This window comes from Eptesicus fuscus, chromosome 6, assembly GCF_027574615.1.
Source record: "Eptesicus fuscus isolate TK198812 chromosome 6, DD_ASM_mEF_20220401, whole genome shotgun sequence".
Classification (NCBI taxonomy): Eukaryota; Metazoa; Chordata; class Mammalia; order Chiroptera; family Vespertilionidae; genus Eptesicus; species Eptesicus fuscus.
The window spans coordinates 19,453,665-19,474,920 of record NC_072478.1 but is presented as its reverse complement, the minus strand read 5'-3'; the positions used below and the strand labels follow the sequence as shown (position 1 = coordinate 19,474,920).

At 42.3% G+C, this 21,256-nt stretch overlaps 1 protein-coding gene across 1 annotated transcript; it reads right to left on the bottom strand.

The window, feature by feature from the left end:
* Positions 1-19,694: 19,694 nt before the first annotated feature.
* LOC129149560 (olfactory receptor-like protein OLF4) lies at positions 19,695-20,642 on the bottom strand. Its single transcript, XM_054718327.1, has one exon. The coding sequence runs from the start codon at positions 20,640-20,642 to the stop codon at positions 19,695-19,697; it is 948 nt and encodes a 315-aa protein (XP_054574302.1).
* Positions 20,643-21,256: the final 614 nt, after the last annotated feature.

The window sequence follows — 21,256 nt, the reverse complement described above, 5'->3', positions numbered from 1 at the left end:
CTGTATTGCAGATTCAAAGAGAAACATCCTTATTACCATATTAAGTACATTAAGAATAAATTAGTTAATTAACAGGCTGGGCTGATTAGGTTCACAGTGACTCAGGTAGAAGTTATGAGGTTCCATCCTGTCTGACCCGTTCCTGATGTACCTAATGGGCTTCCAGACTCACCTGGATGTGGTCTCTGAGAGGAAGTTCTCCGTGTGGAAGTCTGAATTGCTTCCTGGATGGTTGATGATGGAGACTGAGGATCTGTCCCCACACGAGACAGCAGGAAGGAGTGAAGCATCAGTCCCTGAACCAGCTTAGGAATCAAAAGCAACAGCCATGTGCTGTCCCCAGCATTGTACAAACTGAGGACTGCACAGGGGAGATATTTACAGCTCTCTCTGTACCTGCTCATCAGGCACATTTCCCTTGTGTTGTTCCAACTGCTAAGCACATGATTTCCCTGTGGGCCTGTGGAATAAACAGAAAGGAAATTTTCCTAATGATTCTCTGATCCTAAGGGACCAGATTAGAAGTCAAGTAAATTTAGTTTTTATTTTCCCTTGTCCTTGATCTTCTTGCTTTCCATAGATCTGACCTCCTACACTGAGTTACCCTAACACTAAGTTAACATTTTGCCCAGTGTCTGAGGCCAAGAAACCTGTCAGGACCAAGTTCCTTTGATCTTCCAGCAGTGATCTGTGGTGGGGACACATCCCTGATTCTCCAGAGAATTGCTATCTTTCTCTCCAATAAGGGGAGAGCTGTGTTCTTTTGATAGGCAATTGCAATTCTGACACCACAGTCTGGCTTCAGGACACATTTGTCAAAAAGGATGAAGGATTTTGTACTTATTTCACAAGTTAAGAGCTGCCATTAAGTCCCTCATTATAAAATACTAGAGGCCTGGTGCATGAAATTTGAGCACTGGTGGGGGTGTCCCTGTCAGGCCTGCACCCTCTCCAATCTGGGACCCCAGTGGGATTAGGCCTAAACCAGCAGTTGGACATCCCTCTCACAATCTGGGACCGCCAGCTCCTAACTGCTCACCTGCCTGCCTGCCTGATCGCCCCTAACTGCCTCTGCCTGCCTGCCTTATAGCCCCTAACCATCTCTGCCTGCCTGATCACCCCTAACTGCCTGCCTGATCACCCCTAACTGCTCCCCTGCCTGCCTTATCACTGCTAACTGCCCTTCCATGCCGGCCTGGTCTCCCCTAACCGCCTCTGCCTCGGCCCTCGCCACCATGGCTTTGTGCGGAAGGATGGCCGGATGGATTTCCAGAAGATGTCCGGTCTAATTAGCATATTAGCCTTTTATTAGTATAGATACTAGAGGCCCAGTGCATGAATTCGTGCAAGGGGGGAGGGGGCTCCTCAGCTTGGCCTGTGCTCTCTCGCAATCCGGGACACCTTGGGGGATGCCTGACTGCAGGTTTATGCCCGATCCCCCTGGCCTGCGGGCATCAGGCATAAACCAGCAGTCAGACACCCCCCGAGGGATGTAGCAGTGCACCAGTGGCAGGCAGCCAAGGAGGAACCCTAGCTGGCGCCAAGCCACTTGTGCTCATCCTGGCCTGCTATGCCTGCCCCTGCCACTCAGAATCGGGAGAGGCTCCTGCCACCGCAGCTGTGCTTGCCAGCCGTGAGCCCGGCTTCTGAATGAGCAGTGCTCCCCCTGTGAGAGCACACTGACCACCAGGTGGCAGCTTCTGTGTTGAGCGTCTGCCCCCTGGTGGTCAGTGCACATCATAGCGACTGGTGGACCGGTCTTAACGGTCACTTAGGCTTTTATATATATAGATGTTAATTATGAGATATATGTAGATATTCTTATGCCACATAACCTGCGCTTAGCATCTTATAAGCATAATTTTATTTAATTTTTGAAAAATCCACTCTATAAGATAGTTCTATTATGAACTCTATTCCCCTTTGCAGAAATGGGGCTTGAAGGGGTTTAGTAATCTGCTCAAAGTTACAAGATGAGTAAGGGATAGGCCTCGATTGGAATCTGTCACGTTGCTTTCAGTTTTCAAACTCTGGGCCAGTGATTCTCAACCTGAGATGATTTTGCCCTAGGGGATATTTGTCAATGTCTGGAGGGAGGCTGCTGAACACCTATAATACCCAACACAAATGTCATATTGGAAATTCAGCAAGCTAAACAGAAGATGCTGTAATCAGAGAGGCAAATTTGGAGTCTTTATGTCAAAAGCTGGAAGAATTGGTTTTCTCAAATTCTCACGGCCCCAAATGAAATTAGGGGTTAGCTTATAAAGGAAAAAAACCCCAATGTGCTGGGATGGGGGCAGTGTGCTTAGCAGATATCTTGCAGAAAGCTTGTAGCCTTGAGCACAGCTCAGATAACCAGAAGACACCTGGTATGGGAGGAACCAAGGATGGACCAGATCCCCATGCCAGCAGAGCAGCTTGTAGGACCAGATAATTAAGAGGCTAACAAGAATGTGCATTAGCTTACTGGCACAGATTCAGGTTGCTAGGCCCCCCTCTCCCCAAATGTCTTATTTTCCCCATTATTCGAGCAAGTGTGCTTACAGAAACTAGAAATAGCAGAGTTATTTCTATCAGGGAGGCTCTCAGGCTTAGTTACTTCCTGGAATTAACAGAACAAAGGACCATCTGTGTTTAGTGGAAAATTTTAAACGGCAGTTCTTACAAAATGGAGGTTACAGGAACAAGATGGAGTGCCTATGGTTCAGATGGAGGGCGAGGGACAGGATGGAGTCAGTCCTTTCAAGGCCCATTGTTCACAAATACTAGTAGTTATCCTGCCTCAGTTGTCAAGTGAAAGGTGAAAACCCAGTGAGACCAGCACTTCCAAAACTTCAATGTGCTTATGAATCACTCAGGATTCTAGTTCCTTTGGAGATCTGGGTGGGCCCAGAGATTCTGAAAATCAATGTCTCCCAAGAGGTGTTGATGCTGCTGGTCCTGGTCTGAGGACCACACTGTGACCACCAAGGTTGTGGCTCTGTGTCAGAGTCAAGTTGTAGGTCTTTTGAAGCAAAATTTTATTTTTGTGTACTTAAAATAAAATGCTTTTATTGATTTTTAGAAAGAGGTAAAGGGAGAAGGATAGAGAGAGAGAAACATTGATGAGAGAGAAACATCACTGGTCAGCTGCCTTCTGCCTGCATTCACTGGGGATGGAGCCTATAACTCGAGCATGTACCCTGACCAGGAATCAAACCATGACCTCTTGGTTCCTGGGTCAATGCTCAACCACTGAGAAACACTGGCTAGGCTATTTCCATGTAATTTGAATGAATAGTATATTTACTTATTCCAGAAGCTCTTATACACTCTGTGTTTCATTCTTTTATATAAAGATCCTTGAACAACATCAAATAAGCTTCTGAGAAAGCCTTTGTCCATTTTTAAAATAAAGGTCTTAGAGTGACTTCCAAAAATGTATTTCTTTTTTTTTTTTAAAAAATATATTGTGTTGATTTTTTACAGAGAGGAAGAGAGAGGGATAGAGAGTTAGAAACATCGATGAGAGAGAAACATCCATCAGCTGCCTCCTGCACACCCCCCACTGGGGATGTGCCCGCAACCAAGGTACATGCCCCTCACCGGAATCGAACCCAGGACCCTTGAGTCCGCAGACCGACGCTCTATCCACTGAGCCAAACCGGTTTCGGCCCATAATATATTTCTTTTCTTTCTTTTTTTTTTTTTTCATTCTTCAACTCTTTTTATTTATTTATTTTTTCAATTTTTTTTATTAAGGTATTATATGTGTACATATCTTACCATTGCCACCCCCCATCCCACTCCCATATATGCCCTTACCCCCCAGAGTTTTGCATCCATTGGTTATGCTTATATGCATGCATACAAGTCCTTTGATTGATCTCTTATCTCCCCCATCTCTCCCTAACTTTCCCCCTGTAATTTGACAGTCTGTTTGATGCTTTACTGTCTCTGTATCTGTCTTTTTGTTCAAGTTTATAATGTTCTTTATTATCCATAAATGAGTGAGATCATGTGGTATTTTTCTTTCATTGACTGGGTTATTTCACTTAACATAATGTTCTCCAATTCCATCCAGGTTGCTGCAAATGATGAGAATTCCTTCTTTTTTATGGCCGCATAGTATTCCATTGTGTAGATGTACCACAGTTTTCTGATCCAGTCATCTGCTGACGGGCACCTAGGCTGTTTCCAAATCTTAGCTATGGTGAATTGTGCTGCTATGAACATAGGGGTGCATATATCCTTTCTGATTGGTGTTTCTGGTTTCTTCGGATATATTCCCAGGAGTGGGATTACTGGGTCAAATGGGAGTTCCATTTTCAGTTTTTTGAGGAAACTCCATACTGTTCTCCACAGTGGCTGCACCAGTCTGCATTCCCACTAGCAGTGCACGAGGGTTCCTTTTTCTCCGCATCCTCGCCAACACTTGTCGTTTGTTGATTTGTTGATGATAGCCATTCTGACAGGTGTGAGATGGTACCGCATTGTTGTTTTGATTTGCATCTCTCGGATAATTAGTGATGTTGAGCATGTTTTCATGTGTCTCTTGGCCTTCCTTCTGTCTTCTTTTGAAAAGATTCTATTTAGGTCTGTTGCCCATTTTTTTATTGGATCATTTATCTTCCTTTTATTAAGTTGTATAAGCTGCCTGTAGATGTTGGAGATTAAACCTTTATCAGTGATGCCATTTGCAAATATGTTCTCCCATGCAGTAGGCCTTCTTGTTTTGTTGATGGTTTCTTTTGCTGTGAAAAAGCTTTTTATTTTGATGTAGTCCCATTTGTTAATTTTCTCTTTAGCTTCCATTGCCCTAGGGGCCAATAATGTATTTCTGAAAAAGACCGTGTAGCAGATAAATAGGAGCCTCCAAAAGATGCCTGCATCCAATCCCAGAAACTTTGAATATATTATTTTTATACTAAAGGGGGGGCATTAAGGTAGTAGATGGAATATTTTGCTAATCAGCTTACTTTAAAAAATGTTTATATCTTTAATGTCCACATTTCATCCCTGCAGAGAGAACAACAATAATACAATGATTTCCCTTTTAGATTAGAAGTTGGAACATAATTATGCAGGTGGGACTAATGTAATCACCATGGTCCTAGAATGCAGAAAAAAAAAGGAAAAATGGTTGGGATCAGAGGGATTTTTGGAGATGGTCTGCACTGGTGTCTGTGGAGATGGAGAAGGGGCCACAAGCCAAGGAATGCTTGTGGCCTTGAGAACCTGGGAAAGGAGAGGAAACAGATTATCTCCTGGAGCCTCCAGAAGGAACTGGCCCTGCAGACAACTTGATTTTAGTCCATTGAGACTAGTTTCAGACTTCTGACCTCCAAAACAGTAAGAGCATAAGTGTGTTTCTTTTATGCCACTGAGTGCAGTATTTTATTACAACAGCCACAGGAACGTAATGCAGACATTTATCCAAACATTTTATTTTTTCAAAATATATTTTTATTGATTTCAGAAAGGAGAGGGAGAGAGAGAAAGAAACATCAATGATGAGAGAGAATTATTGATCGGCTGCCTCATACATACCCCACACTGGGGATCGAGCCTGAAACCCAGGCATGTGTCCTGACTGGGAATTGAATCTTGACCTCCTGGTTCATAGTGATACGGAATTTTTGGACTGAAACCTGGATTCTTTGTCTGCCAGAATCGAAGAATGAATCCACAGACAAAGTGGTATAGCAAAGGTGGAAATTTATTGAAGAATAAGTACAGACTCCCACATGAGGAGAGGGAAAGAGTCCCACAGAATGGACTCCCACATAGGGAGGGGGAAAGGGTCCCACTGAATTCCTTTTCCCTATGCCATAGGGCCTATGGCTTATAAAGGCTGCAGATCCTGGTGCCTTGATAAACCCCTCTGACTGGTCATCACTATTCCCTTAGACTGGTTACTTTAGTAACTCCTGGGCTCAAAGGTTGAGTCTCACATGGGACATGTTAGGTTCTCCCCCCTCCTTCCCTATTGTTTTCCTATTCCCTTTGGGCTTTCTTCTTCTCCTTCTGGATGAAGGGCTTCCTTCTCTTTATTTTGTAAATATAGACCTTTTGCTGTTCCCAACTCCTCATTCTATGGAAATGTACCTGTTGCAGCTTTCCAGCTCCCCCATTCTATGGAAATATACCTTCTGCTGCTCTGTAGCCCTGTGCTTTCTCCGTGGGCCCCTAATTTCCAAAATTTCTAATATTTCCTAAACTTGTCCTATTTTACCCCCAAAATTCCTGTTTCAATAGGTCCACGCTCAACCACTGAGCCACGCCGGCTGGGCCAACCTCTTTTTTTCCTGGAGGAAATGGAATATTAGATTCTCAATTAATTCACTTAGCTTCCCTTGGATAAGAATAGTTTGTGTTAAAGTCTAACCTTAAGTAGAAGTAAAATATCTAAAGTCAATTTGGAGATTATGCCCCATTAGGTGGTAACGTGAATTCCCTATAATGTCTTTGTGCCTGAATTTCTACATTCCTTTATTTCACATTAATTCAACCATTTATTCTTTTAATTTCTATCTTACCCAAATTATCACAAATTTTCTTTCAACATAAAATATGGGATTATTAATGAGTCTTTGTATATATGAGTGTGAGTGCACTTATTTAATCATCTACAAATGCACACACATACAGATAGATATACTTCTTACTTGTAAGAGAGTTCATGTTACAAGTATTTCCAAACATTTTATTTATTTCTAACAACATTCATCTGAATTAGGTTTATTATCCCACTGTTACAGGGAACCGGAATAATCAAACAATGCAGGAGAGTTTGGAGTCACACTTTATTCACCGCGGTGGGCTTGGAGAAAATGAATTCAAATTCTAAGCAAAGCTACAAGCAGAACTTCCCTTTTTATTAAGGAGCCAGCCCTCTGTGCAATTAGTGGATATCTCGCTGCTGGCTTTGAAAACAAACACAGTTCTAAAAATTTTTTTTCTTTTTTTCTTTCTCTTTTTTTTCATTTTTTTATTAAGGTATTATATGTGTATATATCTTACCATTGCCCCCCACCCCCGCTGCCACTCCCAAACATGCCCTCACCCCTCAGAGTTTTGCGTCCATTGGTTATGCTTATATGCATGCATACAAGTCCTTCGGTTGATCTCTTATCTCCCCCACCTCTCCCTAACCTTCCCCCTGTAATTTGACAGTCTGTTTGATGCTTTACTGTCTCTGTATCTAACTTTTTGTTCATCAGTTTATAATGTTCTTTATTATCCATAAATGAGTGAGAACATGTGGTATTTTTCTTTCATTGACTGGCTTATTTCACTTAGCATAATGTTCTCCAATTCCATCCAGGGTGCTGCAAATGATGAGAATTCCTTCATTTTTATGGCAGCATAGTATTCCATTGTGTAGATGTACCACAGTTTTCTGATCCAGTCATCTGCTGACGGGCACCTAGTCTGTTTCCAAATCTTAGCTTTGTAAATTGTGCTGCTATGAACATAGGGGTGCATATATCCTTTCTGATTGGTGTTTCTAGTTTCTTCGGATATATTCCCAGGAGTGGGATTACTGGGTCAAATGGGAGTTCCATTTTCAGTTTTTTGAGGAAACTCCATACTGTTCTCCACAGTGGCTGCACCAGTCTGCATTCCCGCCAGCAGTGCACGAGGGTTCCTTTTTCTCCGCCTCCTCACCAACACTTGTTGTTTGTTGATTTGTTGATGATAGCCATTCTGACAGGTGTGAGATGGTACCGCATTGTTGTTTTGATTTGCATCTCTCGGATAATTAGTGATGTTGAGCATGTTTTCATGTGTCTCTTGGCCTTCCTTCTGTCTTCTTTTGAAAAGATTCTATTTAGGTCCATTGCCCATTTCTTTATTGGATCATTTATCTTCCTTTTATTAAGTTGTATAAGTTTCCTGTAGATGTTGGAGATTAAACCTTTATCACTGATAACATTTGCAAATATCTTCTCCCATAGAGTGGGCTTTCTTGTTGTTTTGTTGATGGTTTCTTTTGCTGTAAAAAAGCTTTTTATTTTGATGTAGTTCCATTTGTTAATTTTCTCTTTAGCTTCCATTGCCCTAGGGGCAGTGTTAGTGAAGAAGTTCTTTTGACATGTCTGAGATTTTGTTGACTGTGGATTCCTCTAGTATTTTTATGGTTTCCCGTCTTATGTTTAAGTCTTGTATCCATTTTGAGTTTATTTTTGTGTATGGTGCAAGTTGGTGATCTAGTTTCATTTTTTTGCATGTATCTGTCAAATTTTCCCAACGCCATTAGCTTTTATTATGTTGAGGTATGATCCTTCTATTCCCACCTTGTTGAGAGTTTTTATCAAGAAAGGGTATTGGACTTTGTCAAATGCTTTTTCTGCATCTATTGATATGACTATGTGATTTTTATCTCTCAATTTGTTTATGTGATGTATCACGGTTATTGATTTGCAGATATTGTACCATCCTTGCATTCCTGGGATAAATCCTACTTGGTCATGGTGTATGATCTTTCTGATGTACTGCTGGAGCTGATTTGCTAGAATTTTGTTGAGGATTTTGGCATCTATGTTCATGAGTAATATTGGTCTGTAATTCTCTTTCATTGTGTTGTCTTTGTCTGGTTTTGGTATTAGGGTGATGCTGGCTTCATAGAAGGATCCTGGATTATTATAATCTCTGAACGTATAATAATCTGGCCACTCAGTGTATTTGCATCTCAAATGGGTACCAAAAGTATTCTAGACTTTTGCTGGAGATCAACCACTTATTTCCCCTGAGTTTTATATCAACCAGTGCAAAGGGGAAAACTGATCAGGTGCACAATTTATAGTATCATTGATATAAAATAAATGAGGTACTCAAGAGAAGTATACTGAGTGGCCAGATTATTATGCATTCAGAGATCATAATAATCTGGCCACTTAGTGTATTCTTCTATTAGTTCAGGTCTTCCTCTATCGCTTTTTTCAGCATCCTGAAATTTTCTGAGTACAGGTTCTTTATCTCCGTGGTTAAGTTTATTCCTAGGTATCTTAATTTTTTTGTTGCAATTGTAAATTGGATTTCTTTTTAAATTTCTCTTTCTGTGAGTTCATTATTGGTGTATAGAAAAGCCATAGACTTCTGGGTGTTAAGTTTGTATCCTGCTACATTGCTGAATTCATTTATTAAATCTAGTAGTTTTTTGATGGAGTCTTTGGGGTTTTCTATGTATAGTATCCTGTCATCTGTGAATAAGGACAGTTTTACTTCTTCTTTTTCAATTTGGATGTCTTTTATTTCTTGTTCTTGTCTGATCACAATGGCTAGTACTTCCAGTACTAAGTCGAACAGGAGTGGTGAGAGTGGGCATCCTTGTCTTGTTCCTGTTTTTAGGGGAAATAGTTTTAGTTTTTGCCCATTGAGTATGATGTTGGCTGTGGATTTGCCATACATGGCTTTTATTATGTTGAGATATGATCCTTCTATTCCTACTTTGCTATGAGTTTTTATCAAGAAAGGGTGTTGTTTTGTCAAATGCTTTTTCTGCATCAGTGAATATAATTATATGGTTATATCTCTCAGTTTGTTTATGTGGTGTATCACATTTATTTATTTACTAGAGGCCCGGTGCACGAAATTCGTGCACGGGGGGCAGTGGGGAGGGTGTCCCTCAGCCTGGCCTGCACCCTCTCCAATCTGGGACCCCTCATGGGATAACCAGCAGCTGGACATCCCTCTCACAATCCAGAACTGCTGGCTCCTAACTGCTCACCTGCCTGCCTGATTGCTCCTAACTGCTTCTGCCTACCAGCCTGATTGTCCCTAACTGCTCCCCTGCTGGCTTGATTGTCCCTAACCACCTCTGCCTCGGCCCACACCTGGGACCCAGGATTCCCTCCTCCAGCTGACCACAGGCACCCAGGATCCGGGCTTCCCTCCCTCTGGTCAGCCATAGGCGCCCAGGCTGGCTGCAGCCTCAGGGGATGGTGGACAGGGGGCTTTGCCTGTGCTGCAGCTGCAAGTGCTGGTGCCCAGGACCGCAGGGTGGGCGGCTTCTCCATCTCCCGGGCTGCAGCCAGCCTCAGGTACTGGGGCCCGGTTTCTCCATCTCCCCCAGGACGTGGGGCGGGTGGACATGGGGTGGGCGGCTTCTCCAGCTGGCTGTAGCCTGGGATCATAGGGCAGGTGGCTTCTTCATCTCCCAGATTGCATCCACCCTCAGGTGCTGGCACCTGGTTTCTTGTCTCCCCCAGGACATGGGGAGGGCGGCTTCTCCAGCTGGCTGCGGCTTGGGATCATGGGGCAGGCGGCTTCTTCATCTCCCAGGTTGCAGCCAGCCTCAGGCGCTGAGGCCCGGTTTCTCAGTCTCCCCCAGGAGGTGGGGCAGGCGGACCTGAGGTTTCTGCTGCTGGCTGCAGCCTGGGATCACAGGGCAGGCGGCTTTTTCATCTCCTGGGCTGCAGCCAGCCTCAGGCACTGGCGCCTGACTTCTCCAACTCCCAGAAACCAGGAGAGGCTGGGGGGCGGGGCTGCCGCCATGTTTTCAGTTTAATTTCATACTCACTCTGATTGGATGGTGGGCATGGCTGGGGTGTGGCTGGTGGGCGTGGCTTGTGAGTGTAGCGGAGTGATGATTTTCATATTACTCTATTATTAGATAGGATTTTTAAATAAATCTTTATTGTTCAGATTATTACAGTTCCTCCCCCCAAATAGATCCCCTCCACCCGGTTCCCACCCCACCCTTTGCCCTTACTCCCCGCCCCCACAATCCTCATCCATAGGTGTACGATTTTTGTCCAGTCTCTTCCCACACCCTCCATACCCCTTTCCCCCAAGAATTGTCAGTCCACTCCCTTTCTATGCCCCTTATTCTATTGTATTCACCAATTTTTTCTGTTTATCAGATTTCTTATTCTCTTGATTTTTAGATTCACTTGATAGATATGTATTTGTTGTTCATAACTTTTATCTTTACCTTTTTCTTCTTCTTCCTCTTCTTAAAGAATACTCTTCAGCATTTCATATAATACTGGTTTGGCAGTGATGAACTCCTTTAGCTTTTCCTTATCTGTGAAGCTCTTTATCTGACCTTAAATTCTGAATGATAGCTTTGCTGGGTAGAGTAATCTTGGTTGTAGGTTCTTGCTATTCATCACTTTGAATATTTCTTGCCACTCCCATCTGGCTGCATAGTTTCTGATGAGGAATCAGCCGACAATAGTATGGGTACTCCCTTGTAAGTAACTAACTGTTTTTCTCTTGCTGCTTTTAATATTCTCTCTTTGTCTTTTGCTCTTGGCATTTTAATTATGATGTATCTTTGGATTCCTCTTGTTTGGGGTTCCCTGCGCTTCCTGAACTTGCAAGTCAATTTCTTTCACCAGGTGGGGGAAGTTTTCTGTCATTGTTTCTTCAAATAGGTTTTCAATATCTTGCTCTCTCTCTTCTTCTGGCACCCCCATAATTCAGATGTTGGTACTCTTGAAGTTGTCCCAGAGGCTCCTTACACTATCTTCAAATTTTTGGATTCTTTTTCTCTTTTCCGGTTGGGTGTTTTTTGCTTCTTCATATTTCAAATCTTTGACTTGATTCTTGCTATACTCTAGTCTGCTGTTGGATCTCTGTATATTATTATTTATTTCAGTCAGTGTACGCTTAATTTCTAGTTGGTCCTTTTTCATATCTTCGAGGGACTCACTAAATTTATCCACGGTTTCTAGAAGATTCTTGAAAAACCTTATAACCGTGGTTTTGAACTCTATATCCAGTAGTTTGCTTTCCTCCATTTCTGTAATTTGTGACCTGTTTCTTTGACTCTGCATTTTGGCTGCTTTCCTGTGTTGCTAGAGTGGCTTTGTGTGCTAGGTGTCCTATAGTGCCCAGTGGCTCAGCCTCCCCAGTTACCTGAGGTGGACACTTTGGTGCACCCCTTTGTGGTCTGTGTGCACAGTCTTGTTGTAGTTAAGCCTTGATTGTTGTTGGTATCACTGGGAGGAATTGACCTCCAGGCCAATTGGCTGTGAGGATCAGCTGTGTCTAAGATGGGAGAATTTCTGTGCTGGAGACACCCTTATGGGAGAAGACTTGCTTCAGTGGGGCTTTGGTGCTCACTGAGTCTGCCCCCTGAGTGTGTCCCTTATGGATCTGAGGAGCTGTAATCTGGATGGTCCCACTCTGACCACTGGGTACACTGGCTCTTGGATCTCCAAGGAGGTGCTAATTTAGCCTCTGTTTGAGGCCACCCAGCAGGAGCTACAGAGAGATCTGCAGATGCCTCTTCTTTGTTTGGGGTTTGGAGGTGCCCAGATGAGGCCCAGCTGTGAAGCAATGCAAGCTGCTGTGGAGCCTTGGGCCTTCTTTTGGATGTTCTGGGGCTTTCTGACCCAGCTGCAGTTTGTTAGGTAATTTTAGATTGCAAAGAGCCAGGCCATTCATATGCAAAAGCCTCTGTGCACAGCTTGGGTGGGGTGGGGTCTCAGGGAATCAACAAGGTGGAGCAAACAGTTATGGCTGATCCTCAGCCCTGCCCTAAGATGCCCCGGGTCTCAGTGTCCCACGGTAATAGGTAATCAGAAAGTCCAGTTTCTCTCCGTATGAGTCTGGTCCCCAGAGTTCCACCCAGAACTGGAGTTCAGAGCAGTCGGGAGCTTGTGTCTCTTTCCCAATTGAAAAAGACAACCGCATCCTCAGTTGCCAGCCCTTTCTGCGCGCGCTTGTGCCTCTGTACCTCTGCACTTTACTTCTGCAGCTCCTCTGAGTCTCAGTGTGCTTTCCTCTTCCTTGCTAGTTGTAGAATTTCCACTCAGCCAGCCTTCCTGTAGTTCTGGATGATGTCCATTTTGTCTTTTAGTTATACTTTTGAAGTGGTTGTGCAAGGCAGCAAGTTCAGGTGTTTACCTATGCCGACATCTTGATTTTTTGTATCACATTTATTGATTTGCGAGTATTGTACCATCCTTGCATCCCCAGAATAAATCTCACTTGGTCATAGTGTATTATCTTTCTAATGTAATTCTGGTCCTATTTGCTAGAATTTTGTTGAGGATTTTGGCATCTATTTTCATTAGGGATATTGACCTGTAATTCTCTTTCTTTGTATTGACTTTATCTGTTTTGGAAATTAGGGTAATGCTGGCTTCGTAGAAAGAGCTTGGAAGTGCTCCTTCCTCTTGAATTTTTTGAAATAGTCTGAGGAAGATAGATTTTATTTCTTCTTTGAATGTTTGATAAAACTCTCCTGTGAAGCCGTCTGATCCAAAGCTTTTGTTTGTGGGAAGTTTTTTGATTACTGCTTCAATTTCCTTCATAGTTATCAGCCTATTCAGATTTTTTGATTACTTTTGGTTGAGTTTTGGGAGGTCCTATTTTTCAAAGAATATGTCCATTTTTTTCTAGATTGACCAGTATGTTGGAATAGAGTTGCTCATAGTATTTTTTTTTATTTTTTTTTTTACAATTCTTCATATTTCTGTGGGATCTGTTGTTATTTAATCTCTCTTTTTTTCTGATTTTGTTTATTTGGGTCCTTTCTCTTTGCTTCTTGGTGAGCCTGCCTAGAGGTTCATTAATCTTGTTTATGTTTTCAAAGAACAAGCTCTTGGTTTCATTGATCTTTTGTATATATATATATATATATATATATATATATATATATATATTATTTTCTTCTTTCTGCTCACTCTGAGCTTTTCTTGTTGCTCTCTCTCTAGTTCTTCAAGTTGCAGATTTAGATGGTTTATTACCAGTTTTGTGTTTTTGTTTGTTTGTTTGTTCTTGTTTTTTTTTTAGTTAGGCCTGTAATCCTATGAACTTCCCTTTCAGGATTGCTTTCATTGTGTCCCAAAGATTTTGGATTGTTGTGTTTTCATTGTTGTTTGTTTCCAGGATGTTTTTTATTTCTTCTTTGATGTCTTTGGTAACCCATGCATTGTTTAATAGCATGCTATTCAGTCTCCAAGTGTTTGAATTTTTGTGATTGTTTTTACTCTAGTTGATTTCTAATTTTATGCTATTGTGGTCTGAGAAGAGGCTTGATAAGATTTCAATCTTTTTGAATTTTGAGAGACTTTGCCTGGGTCCCAATATGTGGTCTATCTTTCAAAATGTCCCATGTGCACTTGAGAAAAATGAATGTATATTCTGTAATTTTGGGGTGGAATGTTCTGACGATGTCAATTAAGTCCATCTGATCTAGTGAGTTGTTTAAGATCAAGGTTTCTTGGCTAATTTTTTTTTGTCTAGAGGATTTATCCAGTGATGTTAATGGGGTATTAAAGTCTCCTACTATGATTGTATTGCTGTCAATCTCTTCCCTGATATCTTCCAGAAGGTTTTTTTTTTAAATGTATTTGGGTGTTCCTGAATTGGGTGCATAAGTGTTTAACAGAGTTATATCCTCTTGCTGCATTGATCCCTTTAGAATTATGAAGTGGTCTTCCTTGTCTCTTGTTAAGTATGGTCTTCACTTTGAGGTCTATTTTGTCAGATATATGTATTGCTACTCTAGCTTTTCTTTCATTTCCATTTGCCTGATAGGTATTTTTCCATCCTTTCACTTTCAGTCCGCGTGAGTCCCTTGTTCTGAGCTGGGTCTATTGTAGACAGCATATACATGGGTCGTGTTTTTTTATCCATTCAGCCACTTGATGTCTTTTGATTGGAGCATTTAATGTTATTATTGATAGGTATTTGTTTATAGCATTTCTGTACTTTATGTCTATGTTCCTTCCTCCCATTCTATTTCTTCTTTTTACAGCATTCCCTTTAGTATTTCTTGCATCGCTGGCTTGGTAGTTATAAACTCCCTTAGCTTTTTTTGTCTGTAAAGCTCCTGATTTCCCCTTCAATTTTGATTGATAGTCTTGCTGGATAGAGTATTCTTGGATTCAGTCCTTTGCCTTGCATCACTTTGTATACTTCTTTCCATTCCCTTTTAGCTTGATGTGTTTCTGTTCAGAAATCATTTGATAATCTGATGGGGGATCCTTTGTAGTTAACTCTCTGTCTCTCTCTTACAGCCTTTAATATTCTCTCTTTGTCATTAACATTTGCCATTGTAATTATGACGTGTCTTGGTGTGAGTCTTTTGGCATTTATCTTGCTTGTGTAACTTTTTTCTTCCCCATATCAGGGAAGTTTTCTGTCATTATTTCTTCAAATAGGTTTTCTAATCCTTGCTGCTCTTCTTGTCCGTCTGGCACCCCTATTATATGTATGTTACTCATTTCTTGTTGTCTCAAAGCTCCCTTAGGGGGTCCTCCTGCTTTTTAATTTTTTTCTCCAGTTGCTGTTCAGATTGTGGTTGTTTCTCTACCTTATCTTCTAACTCACTAATTCAGCCCTCTGCTTCTTCTAGTCTACTGTTGAAACCTTCCATTGTCTTTTTGATTACAGCTATATCACTTTTAACTTCTTCCTGATTTTTACATAAGTTGTTGATTTTCTTGTCCATTGGTTTATGAACTGTATGACCATTACTCTGAATTCTTTTTCTGTAATAGTGCATGCCTCCATTTCACTTATTTTCTTTATTGGCAATTCCTCTTTTTCTTTCCTCTGGGGATTGTTTCCTTGTCTCCCTATTGTAACTATCACCAGAAGGTCCAATCACTGAATTGTGGGTGTCTGGGCTGTGTGCAGTGGGACCTTTGCAACACCTAAGTGACACTCAAGAGCTCTGACACTAAGATGTGTGGCTGCTGTGGGTCTGTGGGAGTCATGCTCACCCAGGATCAGAGTCACCGGTGCTCAGTGCAGCCTCATGTGTGCACCTAAAATCAGGGACCCCCCTGCGCCACGCTGAAAAAGAGAATCTGCTGTTGTGTGTCAAAAATCAGAATCCTCTAGTGTGCCAGGAGTCAGTATCCCCTTGTGCTCATGTCAAGAATTGAGTATTGGAGTCTCTGTCGCTTGGTGTGGCCTTGTGTCAAGAAGCAGGATCCCTGTGTGCACATGTGCTGAGAATTGGAGTCACTGGCTCTTAGTGTGTGTGCATTGGGAATCAGGGATCCTGAGCATGGGTGATGAGAAACAGTCAAGTCACTGGTGCTCAGTACTGCTTTCTGCATGGAGAGTCAAGGTCCCCGGTCTGCTTAGGGGACCAGGTTGCACAGTCACCTTGTGTTGGCGAGAGGTCTACTCCTGCCCTATGGGAAACAATCTTCTGGGTGTGCTCTCCTAGAATCAAAGTCAGGTGGCACAGCCTCCCTGTGTGGGAGTGGGTTCTGAGGTGTGGGTGCGTGCTTCAGGAAGCAGATTCCCTGTGTCTGTGTGCCCAGGCTCAAATTCAGGTAGTGCACCTGTCCTGTGTGGGTGTGTGGTCTGATCACACGGGTGCATGCTGTGGGAAGCAGATTCCCCATGTCTGTGTGCCCAGGCTCAAAATCAGGTAGTGCAGTTGCCCTATGTGGGCAGGAGGCCTGCTTGCATGGAGTGGGTCTAGCAGTTTCTATGCTGCTGCAGCAGGCCAGTAGGGAGGGCAATTGGTTCTGTGACTCACAGAAATCCATGATAGGGATGCCTGGAGTCTTGGTGTCCATGGATCTGCAGCTGTGGTTGCAGGTCTTTGTCCCGAGTGGCTGTAGGGTCCCAGTATATGTCTGAGACCAGACTAGGTGGCGAAGCTAGGATCCTAGTCTCAAGCAGTTCTGTTCTTCAAGATGGCATGCTTTCTGTGCTGGTGTTATCCTCCTCAGAGTGTTTGTGGTGGCAGCGGGGTTTCGCCGTCTAAGACTGCCTGGTTTGGCGGCCCCCTGGAAGACCTGCAGGTTCTAAGTGTCCCTAGCTCTCTCTCTCTCTCTCTCTCTCTCTCTCTCTCTCTCTCTCTCTCTCTCTCACACACACACACACACACACACCACACACTCTTCTATCTCTCCCTCACTCTCTCACACACTTTTCCTCCCTACCTTCTTGCTGGTCACCATCTTTCTCCCATTTTTATTCTTTATGCTGGTGTTTCTTCTTCCCTTCCTATTTCTTCTTTTTACAGTAGACCCTTTAGCATTTCTTGCATTGCTCACTTGGTAGTAATAAACTCCCTGAGTCCTTTTTTGTCTGTAAAGCTCTTGATTTCACCCTCAACTTTGATAGCCTTGCTGGGTACAGTATTCTTGGATTCAGACCTATGTTTTGCATGACTTTGTATATTTCATTCCATTTCCTTCTGGCCTGATGTTTTTCTGTTGAGAAATCAGTCAATAGTCTGATGGGAGACCCCTGTAGGTAATTTCTGTCTCTCTCTGGCAGCCTTTAAGATTCTTACTTTGTTTTTGGTGTTTGCCAATTTAATGATAACGTGTCTTGGTATCGGTCTTTTGGGGTTCAACCTGTTTGGGACTCTGTGAGCTACTTGAACTTTTGTGATTTTTTTCTTCCCAATATCAGGGAAGTTTTCTGTCATTATTTCTTCAAACAGGTTTTCTATTATTTGTCAGGTTTGTCTCCTTCTGGCACCCCTATTATGCGGATGTTGTTTTGTTTCATGTTGTTCCAAAGTTCCCTTAGGCTAGCCTACTGTTTTTTAAGTTTTTTTTCTAGTTGCTGCTTTGCTTGGGTATTTTTTCCTACTTTATCTTCTAGCTCACTGATGCAATCCTCCACTTCTTCTAGTCTACTGTTGATGTTTTCTATTGTGGTCTTTATTGCCATGATGTCATTCTTCATTACTTCTTGGTTTTCATTTCCTCTTGGTTCTTACACATATTTTTGAATTTGTCTTCCATCTTTTTCAGCATCCTTATAACCATTGCTCTGAATTCTTTCTCTGGCATATTGCTTGCCTCCATTTAATTTACTTCCTTTTCCAGTGATTCCTCCTTTTCTTTCGTATGCAGACTGTTTCTTTGTCTCCCATGATTGCTCCTCTCAGGGTGACTGGTTATGTAGCTCTCTCTCTCCTGCATTGACTCTCTCTAGGTGATTGGTCTCTGACCTTTACATCCACGGATTGCCTCACCAGCTCTTTTTGATTCGCCAATTCCAGGTGGATGTTATTTGATTCACCTGTTCCTTCTTTCTGCTCTGTGAGAAGGCGCAGGGCATGTCTGCATATTCGGCACTGCTTTGTCTCCCCCTGGACAAACGTTTTAGGCGCCCAAGGTCGGGGAGGCTGGAGTCTTGGTGTTTGTGGGTTCACAGCTGAGGCAGGTAGTCCTTGGGCATTGTGGTTATAGGGTCCCGGGTGTATCCAAAGTCTCCCTGGTTGAAGGTAAGGCTGGGCTTCTGATCACAGCTGCTCCCCGTTTCAAGATGGCATGGTCTCTGTGGCAGAGCTGGATACTCTGGGAGAGATGTCAGCAGTAGTGGAGGCTGCCCAGCCAGGGGAACCAGGTCCACTAGTCCCCAACAGTCCTATGGAATACAGCTGTCCCTCACAAACAAATACAGACACTCGCTGCATGTCCATGCAATCTCTTTTCACTCTTTCACTCACATATTCTCTTGCAGCCTGCCATCCCGACAGCAGCCATCTTGGAACTGTGGATGATTCTTTTTTTTTTTTTTTTTAATATATTTTATTGATATTTTTTACAGAAAGGAAGGGAGAGGGATAGAGAGTTAGAAACATCGATGAGAGAGAAACATCAATCAGCTGCCTCCTGCACGCCCCCCCACTGGGGATGTGTGTGCAACCAAGGTACATGCTCTTGACTGGAATCAAACCTGAGACCCTTCAGTCCCCAGGCCGACGCTCTATCCACTGAGCCAAACCGGTTAGGGCTGGATGATTCTTTTAGTAAAAAAAAATTGGTACAATATTTGTCACTTGAGAAAAATTATTCTAAAAAATACATGTTTTCTCATTATGTAAATGGACATGATGGAAATAAATTTGGGAAGCTAAAAAAACAACAAAGGGAAAAACTGTAGGATATAAGAGAAAGAAGAAAGTTTAATAAAGTGAGTTACTGAAATTGAATACAGAAGTTAAGGTAAAGGAAATGGAAATTCTAGCGGGCAATGGAGAATAAGGACACATATGTAATACCTTAATCAATAAAGAAATTTAAAAAAAAGAAATGGAAATCCTAGAAAATGAATAGAAAAAGAAGGCTCTACTTCCACAGTCTGAAGATAATCACAGTATCTGATTCTAAGCCTTTTTTTTAATGAATCCAAAAACACACTTTATTCCTACATTTCATGCAATTTGTAACAAGAGTTAATAGCTCAAATTCTCTTATTTGCAAAGCTATATCTATAATCCTAAGTGGATTTGAGCATGGCTGATAAATTATTTTCATGTGAAAAATATCAGTTAAAGAAGACATTTGCTGGTAATTAAGTCAAAATGTATTAAATCATAGCATTTTTATTAATACAAATCTTTACTCTGTTTTTAAACTAATAGTAACTTAATAATCTGTGCAATGATATCCACTATCTAGGTGTGCTCATTTTCAACCTGTATACAAATCATTGTAAATGCAGATTACTGAGCCCTTCTGAAGAGGGACTCAGAAACTGCATTTTATTTAAAAAAAAAACTTTATTGTTGAAAGTATTAGATATGTCTCCCTTTTTTGCCCATTGACCCCTTCTAGCCCACCCTGGCCCCCTGCCCCAGGCATTTACCACCTTATTGTCTGTGTCCAGGGGTTATGCATATATGCATGTAAGTTCTTTGGTTGATCTCTTCCCATCCACTCATCCACCACCGCCTTCCCTCTGAGATTGGACAGTCTGTCCCATGCTTCTATGTCTGACTCTGAGACTTTGACCTCTGCCATCAGGGTATGTCTTCAGTCTTAGGACAACTGGCCTGTTTGTAGTTCCTTCACAAAGAATGTCTTCAGCGCCTGTTTGATGTCCTTGTTCCTGAGACTGTAGATGAAGGGGTTCAGCATGGGTGTGACCACAGTGTACATCACTGAGGCTGTTTCACTTGAATGTGAGCTCTGAGTAGCAGCAGAGCTGAGGTACACGCCTAGCGTTGTACAATAAAATAAGCAGACAACCGAGAGGTGAGACGCACAGGTAGAAAATGCTTTGTACTTCCCCTGAGCTGATGACATTCCACATATGCAGGACACTACCTTACAATATGAGTAAAGGATCCCGATGAAAGGACCAACCGCCAGCAGGACAGCTGCAAAATACATCACCATGTTATTAAGAAAGGTGTCCGAACAGGCAAGTTGGATCATCTGATTGAGTTCACAGATAAAGTGGGGGATTTCCAAGTTTGCACAGAAGGACAGTCTCAACGCCATTGTGCATTGTAACAAGGAATTCAGGATACTCAAGATCCAAGACATCAGAACCAGCAGTCCACAAAGCCGGGGGTTCATGATGACCATATAGTGCAGAGGGTGGCAGATGGCCACAAAACGGTCATAGGCCATCATTGTCAGGAGAAAAATGTCCAACACTGAAAAGAGTATAAGAAAATATATCTGTGTGATGCATCCTGTGTACGTTATGGCTTTCCTCTGTGCCTGTATGTTTACAAGCATCTTTGGGATGGTGGTGGAGGTGAAACAGATATCTATAAAGGACAGGTTGGAGAGGAAGAAGTACATGGGTGTGTGGAGGTGGGAGTCTGAGCTGACGGCCAGGATGATGAGCAGGTTTCCCAACACAGTGATCAGGTACATGGAGAGGAAAAGCCCAAATATGAGGGGCTGTAGTTCTGGGTCCTCTGAAAATCCCAGGAGAATAAATTCTGAAATTTGTGTACCATTTCTTGGTGGCATATGGTGGAGGTGACTACTAGGAAAGAGGGAAATAATATGACTAATTCACAGAAACTTATATTACATATTTGAAATGCTAACATTTTTATTTGTAGAGAAATAATTAATTTTAACATATTGTGTGTGAATCTGGTCTCTTTTCGGGAAAACCCTTATGTCACCTGTGATAGGAAGCTTTTGCATCAATCATAATTTATCCTTAAGGTATTATGTATTCTACAGTTTTAATGAGACATTTTTCATGTATTTCAGGAATATAAATTGAGTGCTGACCATGTTTTTGGCGCTGTCCAGGCTGTAAGTATAGGGTGCTGAAGAACAAAAGTTTCTACAATTCAATGATGGAGATGATCCCTGGCTCTGGGTCAGGGTGGGTGTGGAAGGCAACATGGATGTTTCTCTCCCTGCCCCCTCCAAATCAATGGAAAAAATATCCTCATGTGAGGATTAACTATATATATAACATTTGAGATGGTGACAGGTGTTATGAAGAAAAGGAAAGCAGGTATAAAGAAATGAATAGAGTGTTTTATTTTTCATGGGTGTTTAGGCAAGACCTACAAACAAATGTCACTTGTAAAGAGACCTCACGTAAGAGCGGGAGATGCAAGGTT

Coding starts and splice junctions, on each gene's coding strand:
- LOC129149560 (XM_054718327.1), bottom strand. CDS start 20,642: ATGCCACCAAGAAATGGTACACAAATTTCAGAATTTATTCTCCTGGGA.